At 52.4% G+C, this 18,494-nt stretch overlaps 4 protein-coding genes across 4 annotated transcripts; 2 read left to right on the top strand and 2 right to left on the bottom strand.

Moving 5' to 3' along the window:
* Window positions 1-537: 537 nt before the first annotated feature.
* AYO21_04495 (hypothetical protein) lies at window positions 538-2,083 on the bottom strand (the record flags this gene model as incomplete). Its single annotated transcript, XM_022654468.1, has 2 exons — window positions 538-1,725; window positions 1,775-2,083. 2 exons carry the CDS (start codon window positions 2,081-2,083, stop codon window positions 538-540), a joined length of 1,497 nt encoding a protein of 498 aa, XP_022513284.1.
* Window positions 2,084-2,563: 480 nt separating this feature from the next.
* AYO21_04494 (hypothetical protein) lies at window positions 2,564-3,753 on the top strand (the record flags this gene model as incomplete). The annotated part of the gene is made up of 3 exons (XM_022654467.1): window positions 2,564-2,705; window positions 2,776-3,279; window positions 3,338-3,753. 3 exons carry the CDS (start codon window positions 2,564-2,566, stop codon window positions 3,751-3,753), a joined length of 1,062 nt encoding a protein of 353 aa, XP_022513283.1.
* Window positions 3,754-9,886: 6,133 nt separating this feature from the next.
* Window positions 9,887-11,505, top strand: AYO21_04493 (hypothetical protein; the record flags this gene model as incomplete). Its single annotated transcript, XM_022654466.1, has 3 exons — window positions 9,887-10,766; window positions 10,895-10,952; window positions 11,007-11,505. The coding sequence occupies 3 exons, from the start codon at window positions 9,887-9,889 to the stop codon at window positions 11,503-11,505; spliced, it is 1,437 nt and encodes a 478-aa protein (XP_022513282.1).
* Window positions 11,506-13,117: 1,612 nt separating this feature from the next.
* On the bottom strand, window positions 13,118-13,785 carry AYO21_04492 (hypothetical protein; the record flags this gene model as incomplete). The annotated part of the gene is made up of 3 exons (XM_022654465.1): window positions 13,118-13,366; window positions 13,438-13,620; window positions 13,708-13,785. The coding sequence occupies 3 exons, from the start codon at window positions 13,783-13,785 to the stop codon at window positions 13,118-13,120; spliced, it is 510 nt and encodes a 169-aa protein (XP_022513281.1).
* Window positions 13,786-18,494: the final 4,709 nt, after the last annotated feature.

Here is an 18,494-nt window from a genome sequence, read left to right as displayed (position 1 = left end):
GTGGGCCATGTTTGCAAGGTTGCCTCCGAAAGGGGAGGGTGGAAATCACCGCATGTCAATACACAACAGACAGACAGACATAGTTTGCTATGGGTTTGCCGGACAAGACCATACTAAATATTAATAGCATCACACTCCCCGCTGATGGGGGGCCCATATTCACCATTATATTCGCCCGCTTCTGCCAAATAAGAGACAAGATCGAACCTGCAAAATCAAACCATGAGATGCCCAATCAAACAAACCTGGCTGGGCCACCATCAGCAGCACCAGCAAGACTGAACCGCTTCCTCTGTCCTCCATATCTGTCTTGCGTCCCTCCTGATCAGAAAATGAAATGTGACGTCGAAGCACCATCTCTCAACTCTAAGTGAGGCGATCAGACGAGAGACAAACATGCAACGTCGTCTTTTGCCAGCTGGCTTGGAGACTGCAAGCGTCCGCGTACCGAATAAAACTCTCCCAAGATGTTCTAGGTGAAAATGTTAGCAACGATGACGACGGTGATGAGGGGGGAACAGGAAGGGGGGAACAACGCTAAAGATATGCAAGTCCATTGCCCCCGGAAAACTCTGAACTCTTGAATCTTGTCAACCCCCCCGCTGGCCCACTTGACGTTGACGTGTAGACCGTCGTTGTGGTCGCTGCACCTCCTGTCCGGTCGACTTCTGAACGCGTTTTTCTCGGCACTGGGCTGGCTCTAGGACGCTTCGCAGGTCGCGGCTCCTCGTGATTTTGGTCGTCTTTGCTAACACCATCCGACGGCTTGTCGAGTTGTTGAGCATCACGTTTGGAGGTTGTTGCGTTAGGCTCCGGCCCAGGGATCAGGGCAGCTGCCTTGTTTGCTTGCTTAATGAATTCGTCTCGATAGGTCTTTGCCAGGTCGCGAGCGTTCCGGTAGGCAGTCAGCCCTTCTCGAAAATTCCACTCGTTCCCGCTCATCGCATATATGTTCACGAGAGTCATATGGTAAGAAGTTGGGCCTTGAGGGATGGTGGGCGGCGTGGGGTGCACAGCAAAGACGCTCAACATGCCACCTGTGGGATGGAATGTGGTGGCGAGGCTGTAGGCTTTGTTGTCGTATGTGGGCTTCACCTGTCCGTAGTTCTGTAGCTTGTGCATAGCTAGCGCTCCATGCGCTGCATCATGAAGGGCCTGAAGTTGGGCCTCCCGAGCACTTCCATCCGAGCCTTTGAGCTCCAAGAAAAAGTTAGGCGCAGCAGGACGAAACCCTGTGGTGCAGGGAATGATGTGCTGATCGAGTTCATCCTGGACGCGCTGGTCAATTGTGAATGGGTCCGCTCCATAATACAGATCAGGCTGGGGAACAGACATATCTTTGCCCAAGGGTTCAAGGTTGTTGAAGCGATTGTCCAACTCTGTCCGGTGTTTTTTGCCTTCGTTCCCAGTGACGATCGGGATGACCTTGTGCATAATCGTTGCTTCTGTACCGGCTTGTTCCAGTTCTGCCCGAAAATCTTGGAGTTCTTCCTCGTCAAACTGAGATGTTCCCACAGATAGTCGCCGGGAAGCAAGGCTGGTTCGGATATCGAGAAAATTAAGCGGCTTAGGCTGATGACTGTCATTGGGGAACTTGTATCCTGGGGGATAGAGGCCGTTTCTGATTAGTTTTTTTTCAAGGTTCACCATTTGAACAAATCTCTCCGCAGCGCTTGTCGCTGTATCGTCGAGCCGGGGCACGCGGTCGGCAAGCTTTTCAAGTCCCTGGTTAGTCACAACTGGCATAACACCCCAAGCGTGAAGGCGTACTTACTCCTATCAGGTGTGATAAATCAGGGCCACCACGGCGAGCGAATCTCTTGAGACGTTGTCGAGCCTGTCCTGTAGGATCTCCGGCATTGGATGTCAAGCTGTATAGATTTGGCAGATCCGTTTCCTTATGAACTCGGCGGTCATACTCCCTTAGAGAGGTGAGAGTCAATGTAATTTTGGAAAGTGAATCCCAAGAGCATGTGGCTTCGCTGAGCTGAGCACACTCCTCAGGGACAGCATCAGTCTGAGAAACCATGGGTTTTGGCGAGAGCTGTGGTGTTCTCAGTTTCGTCGCTTGAAGCACCGACATCATGGCAGAAGAGGGAAGAACAGGACGCAATTGCGCTTTATTTCAGACAGGCCGTTGAGGAAGGTTTCAGAGGACGTCGTCATCGGACTGGCAGTTATACCCAGATGATTTAGAGTCAAGACAGCTAGGTATGTTGATGAAGAGGGAAAGGGGGGACGACGTGGTTGATTCCCACATACCAGCGCTGTAGACTGCGCAACCCGTTGGCATCGGCCCAGTTGTGAATAAAATTGGCACCTCGCAAGTGAGGAATTTCCCACATTCCATCTTCTTTGTCTCTTCTCCTCGAGCTTTTTCGGACGCCATGTCGTTTTGGTTTACTCAGAAAAGTCACTGTCCGAAACTTCTCGCCTCGATTGAGAGCGCTAGCGTGATCACCAAGCTGCCCTCTGCACCAAAACCTGCCGCCATCCACCAAGTGATACATTCGGCGAAAGCGACGAGGGTCAAACAGGTCGAGAAGGAGTTGCAGGTGGGAAGATGGCATCAGCTCCCAACGAAATGAGCCACAGCAGCGCCAACAACGGTGGCAGCGGCTGCGACCTTTTTGTGAAGAGGGTTCAAGAGATCAGGATAGGAGACAAATATCAGTTGATGCGGAAATTGGGTGGCGGCGGCTTCGGTAAGGTCTATTTGGGTAGGATAGAGTGCTTCAAACACTCGATGGGCCTGGCCCGCTGACATTTTCCCAGGACGCGACCTTGATACTGGCCGGGAGGTCGCCATCAAGCTCGAGCATTGTATGTCACGGCCGCAGCTACTCCAGAATGAGGTCAACGTGTACCATGATATGGCGGGCAAGATTGGATTCCCTCAGCTCCATTGGGACGGAGACGTGGACGAGTTCAAGGTCCTGGTCCTTGAACTTCTCGGCCCCAGCTTGGAGGACTTGCTGCGATATTGTGGCGGTCGATTTTCCCTCAAGACGACGTTGTTGCTGGCTGACCAACTCCTCCAGCGACTTGAAGTGCTTCATTCCCACCATTACCTGCACTCAGACATCACTCCCCGAAACTTCCTCCTTGGGAGGGGACATCGCGGCAACGTGGTTCATGTCGCTGACTTTGGTCTCACGTTTCCGCACAACCATCCATCGAACGGCTCTTCATACCCAGCGACTCACCTGCGACAAATTCCTCTTACGTACTTGGTAGGTACCGCGAACTATGCCAGTATCAATGGTCATAAAGGTGGTCGTAAGTGTCTCAGTGGTGGTCTTGCATCTGCACACTCGTCATCTGACATGGGCCACAGCAGAATCCGCATGCGATGAACTAGAGTCGTTGGGATACGTGCTGGTGTATCTGGCAAAGGGGAAACTTCCCTGGCAACACATCCAGGCCCAACCCGTCTTCGTCGTGGACCAGCACCCGTCCCTGCGTATCTCGTTCATGAAGAGCACGATGAGTGCTGAAGAACTCTGCGAAGGCCTCCCTGACGAATTCGCAAAGTACATGAATTATGTGCATGGCTTGGAAGAGAGAGACCAGCCTGATTATCGCCATCTGCGAAGACTCTTCGACAATCTTTTCCGACGGCAGGGATTTGAGTACGACAATGTCTTTGACTGGACACGACTGGAGTTTCTGCGCCTGGAAGCTGCCGCCGACACTGAGCCGTCAACGGTACCAGGCGTTGTGGACGGAAGCCGCGGAGGCACTGCGATATAATTCGATGTTCGGGCTGGGGGCACTGCCGCCGGGGCTTCTCAGAGTGCATGAAAATTCCAGGCATAAGGTGAGTTTCAGATGTCGGCCGCGAAGTCCCATTCTCGAGATAACTAGCCCTGGTTTAGAACGCCTGCGCATACTCATGTGACGTGACGAGCCAACCTGCCCAGGTCTTTGAGCAGGGAGATCCACCGAACAGATGTTGCGCTGTGCACACTCTGCAAAACCAAGTTCCGCCGCAGCTCCCGGGGATCAAGACGATCGAAAAGCAAATGGTCAGAAGATATGTTGGCACTCGACGTGCAATCGAAGGACCAAGTTTGAAGAGGAGTGCCATGGATAATCTGCTTGATGGCGGAAAGGTTGGACTATTTTCTCATGTGATAGTAATGGCTTCTAAGTGAAGTCAACAAGACAGGATATTGGCTCATTGATCCGGTAGCATTACAATCAAAAGCGAAGGCCAATTTCGGTCCCATTGGAAATGAAGGCTCCCTGACTCTCTGCTGATGCGATCGCGGCCGGCCGAAGTCTGCACGGAGACGTAGCATTCCACGTGGAGAGTCTGCCATCCTCCAAAGACAGATATCCAAGTTATAGAGAATCCTTCGCGGTGTGGTCAATCTCATGCAGATAAAACATCATCCGCAGCCGACCGGAGTCATATCTGAGCGGTCGTGGTGTCCTCTTCCGCTTCATTTTCATCTGCGTGATCGGAATTTGTCGTCGGCTGATCTATTGCTGGCTTCTGCATGTCGCAAAGATATGCGATTAAAAGTCGTCTGGATAATAACCGACCTCCCGTCCCGTATCGCACCCTAGGTTACCATCCCTGCCCCAGACGCTACCGCCAGGCGGTGACGATGGCCATGAGAACAATACATGAGGTTCAGTACCAGCATCTGCCAGCCTGCCACGCAGCCATCTAGAAATACCGAGATAAATGGGTTAATCTCAGGTACCTCATCGTGGACTCCTAAGTCGCTGGCTTTCGCTACGGATCAGGTCGAAGTGAGCGGTCCGAAAGATCCGGGGGCATGTGCAAGATGTGGCCTGGGGTACAGTTTCGTCACGGGACTTGCTTCGGGCTGACTTAGGCTGTCAGAATGTGCCCGTTCCTCGCAGCCGAGCGTGTGGGGTTAGAGCGCGAATCGAGCGACGTCACTGAGGACATCAAGTGCTCGATGACTTCCCAGCAGCAGGAGCTCTCCTGGAATATCTTAACATCGTGATGGTGGCGGAAGGGAAGTCTCAAGGGTCGACGTGGACCGACAGCAATAGAATTTTCCACATGAGCAGCTGGACGTACCCCTCTGCCTATGGATCCATGAACGCTGCTGGTCTTGGAACCAGCCACAGGTAATGATTGCAGCAGCGCATCCCCAACAAGTCTGATGCAAGCCTGCGCAGACCCCGTCTAAAAGCCAATCTCCGTTGCGGACTTGAGGGTGGCTCCGGTGAAGATGTTCTTACATTGCAGGTCGCCAGGTGCAACAACGGGGGGGGAGGGGCTGCGAAGTACTAGGCGAAGACTCCCTGATAGAGGCTCGCTTTGCGTTGGGTGCCTTCATGCTCTGGCATTGCTCATTCATTGCGTTGATTGGTTCTGATTTCGTGGCGAAAGGTCCGTTGTTACCCACCGATCGAACGCCGTAACCAGTTCGGAATAGAGCCTCGCGCAGGGATCTGTCTCCGAGACCATGCGATCCGCTCGGTGGACAAATGGCACGCCCGTGAAGCAGACATTCCTTCACCAGCAACTTCTCTCAGGGTGTGAGAGTTAGCCATTTTGCGTCTAGAGCCTGCCCGTTCGCCAGAAATGGCTTTAGCTGCGACACGCGCAGACGAGACACGTCGATGTCGCTCAACAATTGCTGTTGACGGCTCCGTCACAATGCCGCTGTACCGGCATAGTTAGGACCTGATATCGAAGGTGGCCTGGCTTGTCTCGCTCCAGACCTGAGGATAACATTGGGCAATCTAGAGCAGGAGAAATCTCTGCTGTTAGAGCGCCATTGGGGCATCACTTTCGAGACGAAGCAATTTAAATCTCGAAGAGGTGGTGGAGCGGAAGAAGTGTCGAGGGTGTTGCAGCACTAGCCTCGTGTGGGTTTCTCAGCCTTGTGATTGGCAATATCACGTGACACTGACGTCAGTGCACCTCAAACTCTAGACTTCTCTCTTCTGTCAAACCCTACAGTAGGTGTGTTCAACACATAGAATCACTGTCCAACAGGACCGTTAACCCCATGTTGATCCAGAAAAGCTTGTACAAGGTCTATGAGCCCATGTGACCAGATGTTGATGCAGCTTTCTCAAAAACAATTCTCACCAGACTGTTTGTGGGAACCCGACACGTTGACAGCTCCGCCGCAGTTTGTCTCCTTCCAACCTCTCTTTGCCCTCGATGACGAGCCCTCGCTTGTGACGATTCGTACCTACTCTTTGCCTCCAAGGGCACTATGCGAACGATGTCTTTACGCGTCCTTTGATCAGTGATCAACCAACGGAAGATGACATTTTTGTTGAGCATACATGCTTATAAGCGTGTGTCTCGGAGCGTGAATAGACGGATCAGCAACAATACCTTTATCATATCTTGGGACGTAGCTGATCCAAATCACAACATCTCAAACCCTCCAGAGACGTCCGATCGAGGAGCCCACGAGGCGCTTTGGCCGAACTGTCCACTGCGATCGTCGATAACCCGATCAAGGGCATCTGCTGGTAACCGGGAATCAGGGATGAATAAGAAGAAAAGATGGAGATTTGAGTTAGCATACTACAATGAATCGTCCGCTTTCGCCTTGTCCGAACGGAGACAATACACGTCCACTCCGGACTAGTGGCACATTTCATTGAGATATAGGAGCCCAGTGCTCTGTTGCTCTTTGAGATATCTTCGAAGTGAGGATGTATTTTTCGTGTCTCTAGTCTAACGCGTGTGGTCCGCGGTCGCGGACGATACCAGTTTCAAAGGAACCCCGAGCGTCTCGGTCGATCAGTATGGCGAGCATCAGTCGATCTGGACAAGTACGGCAGGGCCGAAGGAGATAACATGACTAATGGTTCGCTTAACAGGAAAGCATCTATGGCAGAGGCATTGAACCTCATTCACGACGCTGACTCCGACCGCAACCAAATCTGGTGGGTCATTGATGTGCCTTTGCCAAGTAGACCGATGCAGAACACACGCTGGACGCACTGGAAGCAATGCCGGACAGCCGAAGTAATGAGAGGATACTGAGCTCCTTGAGGTCTCCTTGATTCCCCGACCCTAACAGGACCGGTGACTGGTCGAGACTCACACCCTGATCGCATCCACTTGAGACTGCGATGCTCTCCTCGCTCCCATTGAGGTTACAGCGGTTCAATCCAGGTACGTGACGAGCACACGAGACACTGCCGATTCTGTGTTTTTCAATGGACCATAGTCTTTATTGTTGAGGACGCCACATCCTCATACGGTCTCGACATCAATTGTTCTCTTTCTCAACATCCGGTCTGTCCGACCAATGCTGGCTGAAATCAACGAGCCCAGGCCCGATGCTCAAAAAGAAAACGCGACAGTGGATCACAGATTGCCAGCATTTCATGCATGTTTGAGCGATACCGTTTGGTCAGTTCGACTGAGCTTGTTACATGAAAGTAATAGAGGTAGAGAATGCAAATCCGTCCCCAGTATGGGGCTCGTTGCGGCCAAGTTTTTGAAGGACCAGCGGCTGGAATGCGACCCTCTAGCGGTGGATAAAACAATGAGCATCAAGATTGGAGAAGATGTATAAGATGAGCGAGACGGGCGAAAATAAGCGTCTTCCGCAGCACTTGCCTGTTTCCCTTCCTGTGCCTCAAGTATCTTTGGTGTTGGTAGGCCTTGCGTGAGATTCTGGTCACGTGAGACAGGAGGCAAGGCTGTATGTATACAGAGAACAGAGAGCGGAGGGGACAAGGCGTGGTGTAAGAGGATGGTTTGATTGCACATATGTGCGGCGTCTGTGTCATGCTGAGAGGAGCAGATGTGCCAACGGCTGGCGATGGGATTGTTGCTGTCACATCCTCCTTGTCCGGATCTTGTGGCAGAGAGCCGAAGAGAAATGTCGGGTGTTGTTGTTGGTCGATCCGAAGCTGTGGTATAGGCTAGGAGTGGTGGGTTACATGGCTTGGTCCCTAGGAGGGTGGCAGTGGTGGCAAGCCTGTAGCAAACATGCCAGGGGTGCCACGCTTTGCTTAGGGGCGAGTGAGGCTTGCCCCCTTCGCGGTGATGGCCTAGAGCCCCCAAGGCTGGCAGGCTAAGAGGAGTGTAAGGCTAGCCTAGATAGTTGGGCATTCCTACCCACGAGTGTTTAATTACCCTTCTCGCCTATCCAAATGCTCGGTAGGGAGCGAGGGTCTAGAGCAAGGACCCCAATAGCAAACTAATACCTACTCAGGGACGACTTACTCGGCTGTACCCAGAAACCCAGCATGCACGGGCCTTTCCTCCTCTCTTTCCCCCCTCGTCTTCGTATCCTCCGTCTCCCTACGCCTCATCTTCCTCTTCCTCACACCCATCAAAGAGTACCCAATTCCCTCTCATGGCTCCCTTCTTTAGGTTCAGGCCATCTTCTACCTGAACGCCACGAGTCTCTGTTGTTTCCTAACACAAGATCCCTTGCAAATCCCTTAGTGTCCCTGAAACTTGTCACCATCAACTAGCGGTCGGCGGTCAGGCTTCTCGGCTGTCAATGGCCAAGCTGCACTAAATGTCTCCGCGGCACGCCGGTCGTCGGCCATGTATCCTCGGTGACACTGGACCGGGCCACGATTGGCCTCTCACAAACCATGTCCGGACAGTTGTATTCGTCCTGGACAACTGTCAAACTGCTTCCAGCGCTTTATGCCCTGGACGCCGTACTTATGTAACTTTGGACACCTGGGAACCATTCCCAAGGATGACACTCATCTCGATAGCGCCACGGGCAGAGGAGTGGTATGTGTGTGTGTCTCCTGTGGTCCCCTTGCCTATGACGATCACTGACAGAAGGAGTGCACGGTGGCTGTGTGGGAATGAGGCTGTCAGGTCAGATCAACGACCATCGGTCTCGCTCATCGCGACCCAGACACGCGGCTCGGTAGATTGATCCCTGTGTAACCTCGACCCCCTTCACGCTACTTTCGACGGCATCGCATCCGCAAACATTCATTTGCCAACCTCAATTTGTTTGCTTTCCATGACAAAAGGCCCAGGCCAGCTGAATGAACCACATGGAACCCCCAGATCATCCTGACCCTGGATTTTCCCACCAAGTAAGGCGTAGAGACCTCCCACGTCCAACTCCCAACAAGGCTAAAACCAGAGTGACTGAGACTGTGATTGTTTTACATCTCGGATTCCAAGACCCCACACCCATCATCATTACACCAGCCAGAGCAAGCAGCATGCAGTGCGGTTGATGGCTATCAGAGTTTTCCACCATATCACATGCGCTAAGAAGCGCGGGATGGCACTTTGGGGCCGCAAAAAAGGAAAGCAGGTTCAAATTCCATGAATGGAAAGTGACAGGGTTGGAGATCCTTGTCAAGAAACGGGTCTGACAGAGGCCCTTGGGTTTAAACAATGCAGCACGGTGAGCTGATGACGGCCACGCTCGACAAGTGGCGATGTCAAGACTGTTCGGCGAGCGCAGCATCCCAGGCCTGGCTCGAAGGATACTGGTAGACAGAGTGACGGTGCAGGGTATCGACAACGAGATCAGACAGCAGGTGGAGCCCCGTCATCGGTCACCAACGACAAGAAGTATGGTTCATGGACCGAAGGCTAGAGTCGCTGCTTCACTCACGTTGGTTGTGGTATACTTGTGCTGTTACCTTGCCCTGCAACTCTCGAACCTGTCAATCCAGTTTATCAGTCAGTGCCGGCCGACCTGCCTGTGGCCCCGAAACGCCTGCCAGCCTGCTGCCATCCATATACTGCCTCTGCAGCCATATCAAAATCTAACCGCATGCCTCCCCTTCCTTCCAGGCGGTCTCGATCTAAGCTGTGGTTGGAAACCAGTTCCCTTGACCCTTTAAGGTGCGCGATGATTTCCCCGCCAACTCTTTTACATAGAGACGGGAATCTATCTGATCGTTTAATTGACCTCTCCCAGGCATCATGGAGACCGTCGCACAAAGCGAAGACCTTAGCCGTTATATCCTCGCCGTTCTATTGACTTGGATTTTCGCAGAAGACAATGCCTTTGACTTGTCATGCCGGCCAGCATTCGGAGTCATCACACCTTGGAATATAACCCAGACCCAAATGTTTATCAATGCGCACTTTGCCGGCCGAAACCTGCGCTGGGTTGAAGTTTGGCAGCAAGCCTATCATCTGGGCAAGCTTCTCGAGGATGCCGGGTATGAGAATAGCGACAGCAAGTTATGGACTATACATTTCAACTGGCTGATGAATGCGGCCATTATCTACCTGTGTGCAGTTTCGCGAACCGTCACAAGAGACTTCCACCGCCCTCGGGCTTTGCCAGTGGGGGTAATGACCCAGTTCATCGGTCGACTCTTCAATATCCCATTCACCATCCAGGACCTTGAGTACCACATCACCCACTGGGTCACCGTGCTCTCTGGCTGCGCTGGGAAAGTACAGGCCAACCCGAACGCCTCTGCTGCTAAATTGGAGTGGACCCTGGCCAAGTATTTAACGGTGCCACTGTCTCCTCTGATGCCGAATATCTCACGACAGCTGTGTGGCCCTTACAGGCGCTTTCATGAAGAGGTAGTGCAGTGGTACCCACCTCGTGTGTGGAGGAATCGCCTCACACCCATGTCGCCATACCAGACGAGTAGCACGGACATCGTCTTTAACGTTGACGCATATACCAGCGACCACGACCTCCCTTGCGGTCTACGCGTGAGACAATTTGTACCCCGGAGAAACGAGCGACGTGACCTGCCCGTCCTCGTGTGGTTCGCTGGCGGTGGATGGATGCTGGGAGACATTTCGGGAGACAATAATGTACTCAGTCAGATTGCGGTCGGTAAGTCTGTTCTTTGTTCAAAGCATGAGCAGGTGCTGATTCCTCTGTGGACTGTGGATGTCGGGTTTTCAGCGGTGCTTATCGCCGTCGCGAGTTTCCTATTCCACATGATGACGCCTTGGTGATAGCAGACTGGGTCCGGAATCGAGTGGGTAGGCGAAACATAATTATTGCTGGTGTATCATCGTGAGATGCCCTGCATCCCAACTGAATGCCGACTCTGCTGATCTGCAATCCCAGGGGCGGAAACCTCGCTGCGGCCACAGCGTTGACATGGTCAGCGCAGGGACGCCCTCCCGCCGGACTGCTCCTCATTGCTCCCAGCCTGGATAACACGTGGGACTGTGAAGAACGATGGCGGGGAAACTGGGACGCTCCGTGGCTGACTCCCGCAACGATGCAATTCTTCCAGAACCGGTGCTTTCAGGGACCTAGAGACAGGTCCAGGGAGAATTGGAGGGCGAGCCCAATCTACGCCAACCAGAGGATAATCGAAGCTACCCGAGCCTTCCCGACAAAGGTTGTGGCTATGGGTGGAGATATCCTGTGTCAAGAAAGCATAGATTTTGTGGCGCGCTTGGAAGCGGCCAGATGTCCGACGACTCTGAGCATCTTTCCCTATGGTCATACGGGCTTGTTGATGCAAGGTATTGTGGGAACGGCTCTGATCGAAGAGATGATTCAGTGGATCAAGCGGCGAACAAATAGTCCTGCCAGCGGGGTCTCCCAATCCTGGTGATGTTCCCGGGATTCCTGTATGTACAGATGTTTGAATGGGGGTGTACACCATCCGAAGAGAGGCGATGGAGTAAGGGAAGGGTATGTTGGATGGTGTACAGGATAGGATGATGGTGTAGTCAGTCTCCCGATCTGTTGATCTTTATTTTTTTTTCGGACTTGTGTATCAAGATGCCCTTGACCATGTTGTCTTGCAAGTCCTCGTGAGGAAGGGGACGGAGTGGGAAAGAGAATGAAACCAGGGGACGAGAGGAAGAGCCAAGAGGAACAGACATTTCTGTACGAGGTAGACCTGCCCATTCATCGCCTGAAATGCGATGGGACGGGTCATTGGTCGCTGTCGGCGCTGATTTAGCCATACCTGTCTACCTACCTACCTCCGGTGAATAGACTGTATCGTTCAGTGAGTATATCGTAAATCGTACATCGTATATCTATCGAGATTCACAATTCCGCCGAACGAAAAGAAGAGTGAGAGAGGGGAGAGAGGAAGGGGGGAACAAAAATTCAAAGTGCGTAACTCGCTGGGTACAAAAAGCCGTCTTTTCTTCAACGGATTGGGATGGGATGGGATGGGATGATACGGATAGCTCAAGTAAGCTTAGCTGGATAATCTAGATATCCAAGTGTCCAAGTATCCAAGAAAAGAAAAGTAAAGTATACCGAGTGATATTGGGCATTGGGCATTGGGCATTGGGCATTGAGCATTGATATTAAATCGACGCGAGCGAGACACGGCAAGACGAGGCGAGGCAGACAAGACAAGACACGCGGCCTGCATGTCTTGTGGTCTCACGGTGAGGGTTGAGTTCATGTTCGTGGTTGTAACAGCTAACCTACCTACCTAGGTAACTAGGGATCTACTGTAGGTATCTACAGTAAGTATGTAGGTAGTAGAGTAGTACTACACGAAGAAAGTGTCCATAGTACTCAGTACGCAACTTTTATTTCCCCGTGCGGAGATGTCTTTTCCTATGTCTGTTTCTGTTTCTGTTTCTGTCTGTGATATCAAAGGCGTAGCTAGCTACCGCCGTCTGTGATTTTCGTTCCTCGTTTGTCATCCAGGCCGTCCCGTCATTTCCAACATCAAGTAAAAAGTGAATAAGAAAGGGAGTAGAAGAAGGAGAAGGAAAGTGACGACTAAAAGTAAAAAGTGCCCCAGAAAAGAATCATGGTGTTTCCAGAAACCAAGGAAACAACCCCCCGGGAAAAAAATGACCATGCCTGATGACATCCTCGCTGGAGGTATCGTGGCTGATTTGTGGTCGTCGTGTCCAATTGTGCGTCCATGTCCGTGTCCGTGTCGTTTGTGAGTAGGTTGTCCGAATGTGAGAGTATATCGTCAATGTCGTAACGTTCGTACAAGAGGCTTCAATCGCCCCTGGCCCCAAGAAGAGAGAACAAGCCGAAAGGGAAAGAGGTAGAAGGATGAGGAATATCTAGCCATGATGGTTATAATTGCTCAATCGCTCTGGTGCTTTTGCTGTGTTTTTGGTGCAGGAGTTCGTTCATGTCTTTTTCTGTCGAGTGATGTCACTCCTCATGCTCCATGGCGGGTAGCGTGCTGCCACTCGTGCCCATTTATCATATGCCCGTCCAATGACAGGGCTAGTCTAATCGTCGTACCAGACCTTGCTCCTCGGCTTCTTGATGCGATGAACGTACCACTTGGCTCTTACCCACTGGTATACGTTGATCGAGGGCATCGGTACGATCTCGAGATGCTTGGGCTGCTGCACAACGAAGCGGCGCAGCAAGAACTCAAAGGGCGTTTGCACACCCCAGCCGTGGTGCGGGGAGAAGTGGAAGTACCCGGCCCCCATGCACTTGGCCAGGTTGAGCCCGGCGTCGTATGCCACTGTCTGTCCATAATAGTCCGTCATGGTGCCGACCAGGGCAATCAGCGCCGGCGGCTGTTCTGATATCGCATCACCGAGTCAAAGGTGGTCACCGACGAAGTGCTGAAGACAAAGATCATGGCATCGAACTCGGGAAAATCCACGGGGTCCTTGCCCGTTTCGATAATGTCAAGTTCGATCAGCTCCGACTCGATGTTGACCCATTTGCCGTAGTGCACCATGTTTTTGTGCTCTTCGAGATATTGCCCAAAGAGATACTACAGTGTCGCAGCAAAAGAACTCGTCAGTCTCATCATCACCTCGCTTCCGACCAGCATCCCCCACCTGGCAGTTTGCGCGCTTACCTGATGGATCAATGTAGTTTTTCCCGATCCCGGGTCGCCAAACACGCCGACGGTGAACTTCTTTCCTCTTGCCGCCATTTCTTGCTGGTGGTTCTTGCGGTGAGGATGATAGGGGAGGGGGCTCGCCACGGTTCGGTTGGAGATCACGTATGGAGATGATTTGAACAAATCTTTCTGAAAATGAGAAAGAGAAAAAGGAGAGATTGAGGGGCGGGCATTTGGTCCTCTAAGTAAGGGAGATCGCAAGCCGGCCAAGGGTTTCTGTATTTTCCGACACGCACTCAATTCAACTCAAACCTGGAGGTTCAAGGCCTGCCATGATTGGAACAGTGAGGGGTGTAAGGTTCAATGGAGGGCAGGGTTGTGCATGTAGCAAGAAAGATCCAAGGTGCCTAGGAAAGGGTATGAAGCTTCCCACCTTTTGATGCATATAACAATAGCCTTATGGAGTCCGACCCTGAGACACGCGACGGCGGCCACCAAATGCAAAGACGAGGGGTCGACAACCCTGTTGATCACTCAAGGGACATCACCATGGAGGAGGGGGTATTTTTGCTCAGATCGCACGGTCCACCTCCTTCCGCGAGGCGGATCGGCACCAAAATCTGGAAAAATAGTGGGGTTGGCCTCGCCTTGTTTGTTTGGCTTATAATCTTATGAGTATCTTGCTTTCCATCCCCAAAGCGCTGGGAACAGAGTGTCATGGATCCGCTGATAAAAGCAAGAGGTCGGTCGTGGAGAACTTGGGTTGAGAGATGGGCCCATCAAGAGCAACAAGGAGTGGACCATAGGTTTGGTAAGGCTCAACTGGGGTCTGCGTCAAGAAGGCTGTGGACATTACTTGGTAACTCGAACATGGTGATTCTTCCGCTGGCATTGGTCAGTGGCCATCCATTGTTTTGCATGTATGTTTCATTTCAATGCGCCGCCGTGGCTTTCAAAGAGCAGGCAGGAGATTTCGAGAGGCTTCTTCCGACGCGTGGACAAAATAAGATGCGAATTGCGGGCCTCTCGAACTTCGAGTAGGAGGGTCGAGACAAGGGGGGGTTTGTTATGGTGCATTTTGACAGCTGACTAAAAAAAATGGAGAGAAAGGCACGACCGGCTGGTCCAATGGGAAAGGATAGTAATATAGGGGTTCCAGTAAGGGGAGGCCCGCCCCTGGCTTATAGTAGACCGGGGAAGTAGGTGTAGAATGATTTGGCTGGCGGGTGGCTGAAGTGAAGTCAAAATGAAAGGGAGAGAGAAAGCGAGGAGATGGACGAGGTTGGACAAGGCGCAGTTGAGGCTGCGCCAGCCTTACACCTTACGAGGTACTCCCTACTAGGACGGGGTCAGTCTGCCGTACGTTCCTTCGGCCTGTCCCTCGTACACGGTGCTTTACTCGTACCTCCTCGTCCACACCAAGCACCACCCTCCGCCAGCCCAATTCATCCTCTCTGCAGGTGCCCAGAGACAACCCCGCACATGCGAATTCACATTCACGCTGGCAGGCCGTCCTGCTCCGGAGACAGGTGTTTGTGGAACAGAAGGGGGTGCAGAAACAAGAGAAGTGGTTGACAGTCCTCGACAATGTGGACTCGATGGAAAGTAAGGAGACGACGGATCACGGCTGGTGCCATAGCTCGCTTGATACAAGCTACCGATGAGTGGCTAAGAAACACACGCACAGACCACAAGAGTGCCTTAACTGTCACGACTGTCCAGCAAGGGACATGCCCAGCGGGAAAAAAACGGAGTCGCCCATCCCGAGAACAGCAAGCTACCGGATGATCTAGCTGGCCTATCCGAAGTTTGACATGTTCGCAGTTAGACGCTTTGCAAACGCTGATGAAATCTCCACAACCTACAGTGAGAGTCAAGTCAGTCAGTCAGTTATCGTCTCAATCCTTGCGCCACCCAGCAAACGGCTCGACGGGCAGTCCACAGCATTCCAATAAGCCATCAGCTGTCTACTCGGTGTATTGGCCCCCATGCCTCCTGATGCGTCTTCAGGCGCTCAAGGATTATTGTTTTGTTTCCCCCATGCCCAACCATAGCTTTCTCTGCGGGAACTCTTCGGGACATACCATCCATCCCAGTCCCAAAGAGAGACCGAGAGATGCCCCAAACGTTGCCTGAGACAGAAGTCCGACCCCGAACTGGCAGTCTTTTGGTGTGCTAACAGCTAAAGTGTGAGCTTCTCTCGCCCAGGGAAGAAGGTCATTCGAAGGACCCCGGCTTCCGCCATCCACCTGCAATACGATCCAATGCAGAGGACCCCAAACCGCTTTTCTTGGAGGTTTAGCTGCTTTGAATGATGCTGATCACTTCGCCTTGCGAGTTCGCGCATTCCACGCGGTGCATCTAGCGTCGGGACAATGAGAGCGATCTGTCCCAGGCTTTTGGACTTCTGGACAGGGTCCTGACGGGTACATCCAAACAGGCACTAGGGGCTCCAGTAGCGGGGGAAACCCTTCTTCTAGGCGAAACTGAAAATTGCGCCGACGTTCAAGGCAGTTGCTGCATCTGCCAAAATGCATCCTGCATCTGGAATCGAATGGCAAGTCATCCCAGGTGGACCACCACAATCGGAGGTCGGTCCTTGAGTCCTGGTGGCTGTTCGTGCAGCTGCCAGCCGCCTAGCTGCTATCCTCATGACGCGTACTCCTGGATTTTCGAGCCGAGGGAGACTCGTGTGCGTGTTGCGTAAGCGAAGGTGGGCAGATTCGAGCGAGAAAGAAAAAACGATGCGCTTGCCTGCCTGCTTCAGGAAGTTGCTAGGTCTAGTATGACAGTTCTCGGTATATGCGCACAGAAAACTGAGGAAGGGGATCGCCACGAAGCAAAGAGGTGCCGTCCTTCCAAGCCGACAAGATCCGACTTAGCCCAAGAGCTGATGCATGTCCTACGACTCGCACCCGGCACATCGTCCCCTTCGGAGGCAGAACGCATGCTGAAGCAGGCATTCGAATAAATGCATTCAAGATACACATGTGCTCAGAGGAATAGCGGCCAATTTCCGCCTCCCCGCAGCATAGAATGTATGCACGTTGGCCTTCCGGTACAAGTACAGTACTCGTAGGTGGAAGGAAACAGTTATTGAGCATGTAAATTTGTGTACCTTGGACTGGCTGACTGACCTTGTGAAGGTGGACGGAAGTTCAGAAAAACAAGGCCATCTGAGTGTGATGCGACCTGTCCATATCTTTCTCTCTATATATATGCCAAGTCCCCAGAGACATTATTGCGAGAGGTCCGCATCTCTTCTCAGCTGACGGCTGCTAAGTCGGATTATCATCCTTAGGCGACCGGTGCTAAGTTTTGTGTCTAAACCCAAAGGTTCCTCAGCTTTGGCGGCAACGGCTGAGAAAGGGAACTGACATGCCATTTGCGGTAATTCAGCGACATTTTCGTGATGCAGTGAACTTTCTAGCCCCGAGTCCGGTCGCTTCAGGTAGCACATCTAGTTCGCGGGTGTCTAGCTTGTTTTCACCAACCACGGGCCATTAACGACCTGATCACTGTTCAAGGCGGGTCACTTTAGAGGTTTTAGCAGTCTGCTAGAGTGGTAGGACTCAAGATCCGGGGGGAAATGAATGCCGCCGCCGTCGTAAGGAGGACGAGGAAGTGGCCTGGCATCCTGGCTACGGAACCTAAACGTTTTTCAACAACACCGGCTTCGCACGGCATCACCCAGGCCGGGTCGTCGGGAGCCCGGCATCTTTTGCTCGACGGAGTGTAGCCACACTGGGTGCTATTCACCATCCATCGTTTGTGCAATTACTGTGAAAAAGAGTCCTGGACTATCCATGTGAGTAGGCAGGTGAAATGCTTGTGGCCTGTATCAAAACAACATCGCACTTATCTGTCCCGCCGATCCATCGACCGATTGGCTGAGGAGGCGAAGGTGGTATGACTCGCTTCTGCAAAGAAGATGATTTGTTTGGTACCTGGACTTTCGACGACCGTTCAAGTCCGCAGTACTCCCGTCCTTACTACTTAATTACTCTAGATGACCCGGTCGTAAAAGAAGACAGTACTATCGAAAGTCCTCGAAAGTCGCAGCGCTTTGATGAGCGGCGACAACTGGCCTCAAGCCGCCTCTGCTGAAAGAGTGCAGCCCAAAGTGACCTGGAAAGGGCCAGAAAGGCTGGAAGAAGCGTCCCTTGTTCGGTGCTGCGGCTCTCTTGAAAGCAGTCTCCTGTCTCCTTCCCAGGATTTGAAAAGCTGTGCGTTTGATGCGGGCTGATCTCACCAGGGAAAGGAGGAAATCGAAGGACATTCAGACGACTCTCTCCGACGCTTTGATGGGCTGGCCAAATTCAAGTGAACGTGCTGTTACAGCGCGACTGTAGCACCCAGACTGTGCTCCCCTTCAGTTCTCATGCACTGGACAGATGGAATGCTCATAGATATGCTGTCATTTGCGTACCATGAGATGAAGTGTGGTCAGAATCAACGTGGATGGCAAACCTCGTGGTATCTCTTGTATTGAAGTTGTGCGAGGAAGAAGCCGTTGTGGTTCGAGAGACCCTAGCCCGCCGTGTTTACAGACCCGGAACAACCAGCAGTGTGAAGAACCCGGACGACATTCCCAGAAAGATTCAGCAGTTACGGCACCGCAGAATCTTCCCTGTGGCGTCTGAAGAGAGTTTCGAAAACACCATCAAGCCCGCGTTCCACAGGCACGAGGAGGCTCAGTCGATACGTCAGTCAAGTTCTACTGGAGAATCTTGGTAGAGTGGCCCAGAGATGTTTGGAAGAGATCAAATTCAGGCGAGAGAGCTTATCTGTCCTTCTGTTGG

This window comes from Fonsecaea monophora, assembly GCF_001642475.1.
Source record: "Fonsecaea monophora strain CBS 269.37 chromosome Unknown Scaff25, whole genome shotgun sequence".
Taxonomy (NCBI): domain Eukaryota; kingdom Fungi; phylum Ascomycota; class Eurotiomycetes; order Chaetothyriales; family Herpotrichiellaceae; genus Fonsecaea; species Fonsecaea monophora.
This window is presented reverse-complemented; position numbering and strand designations above follow the sequence as displayed.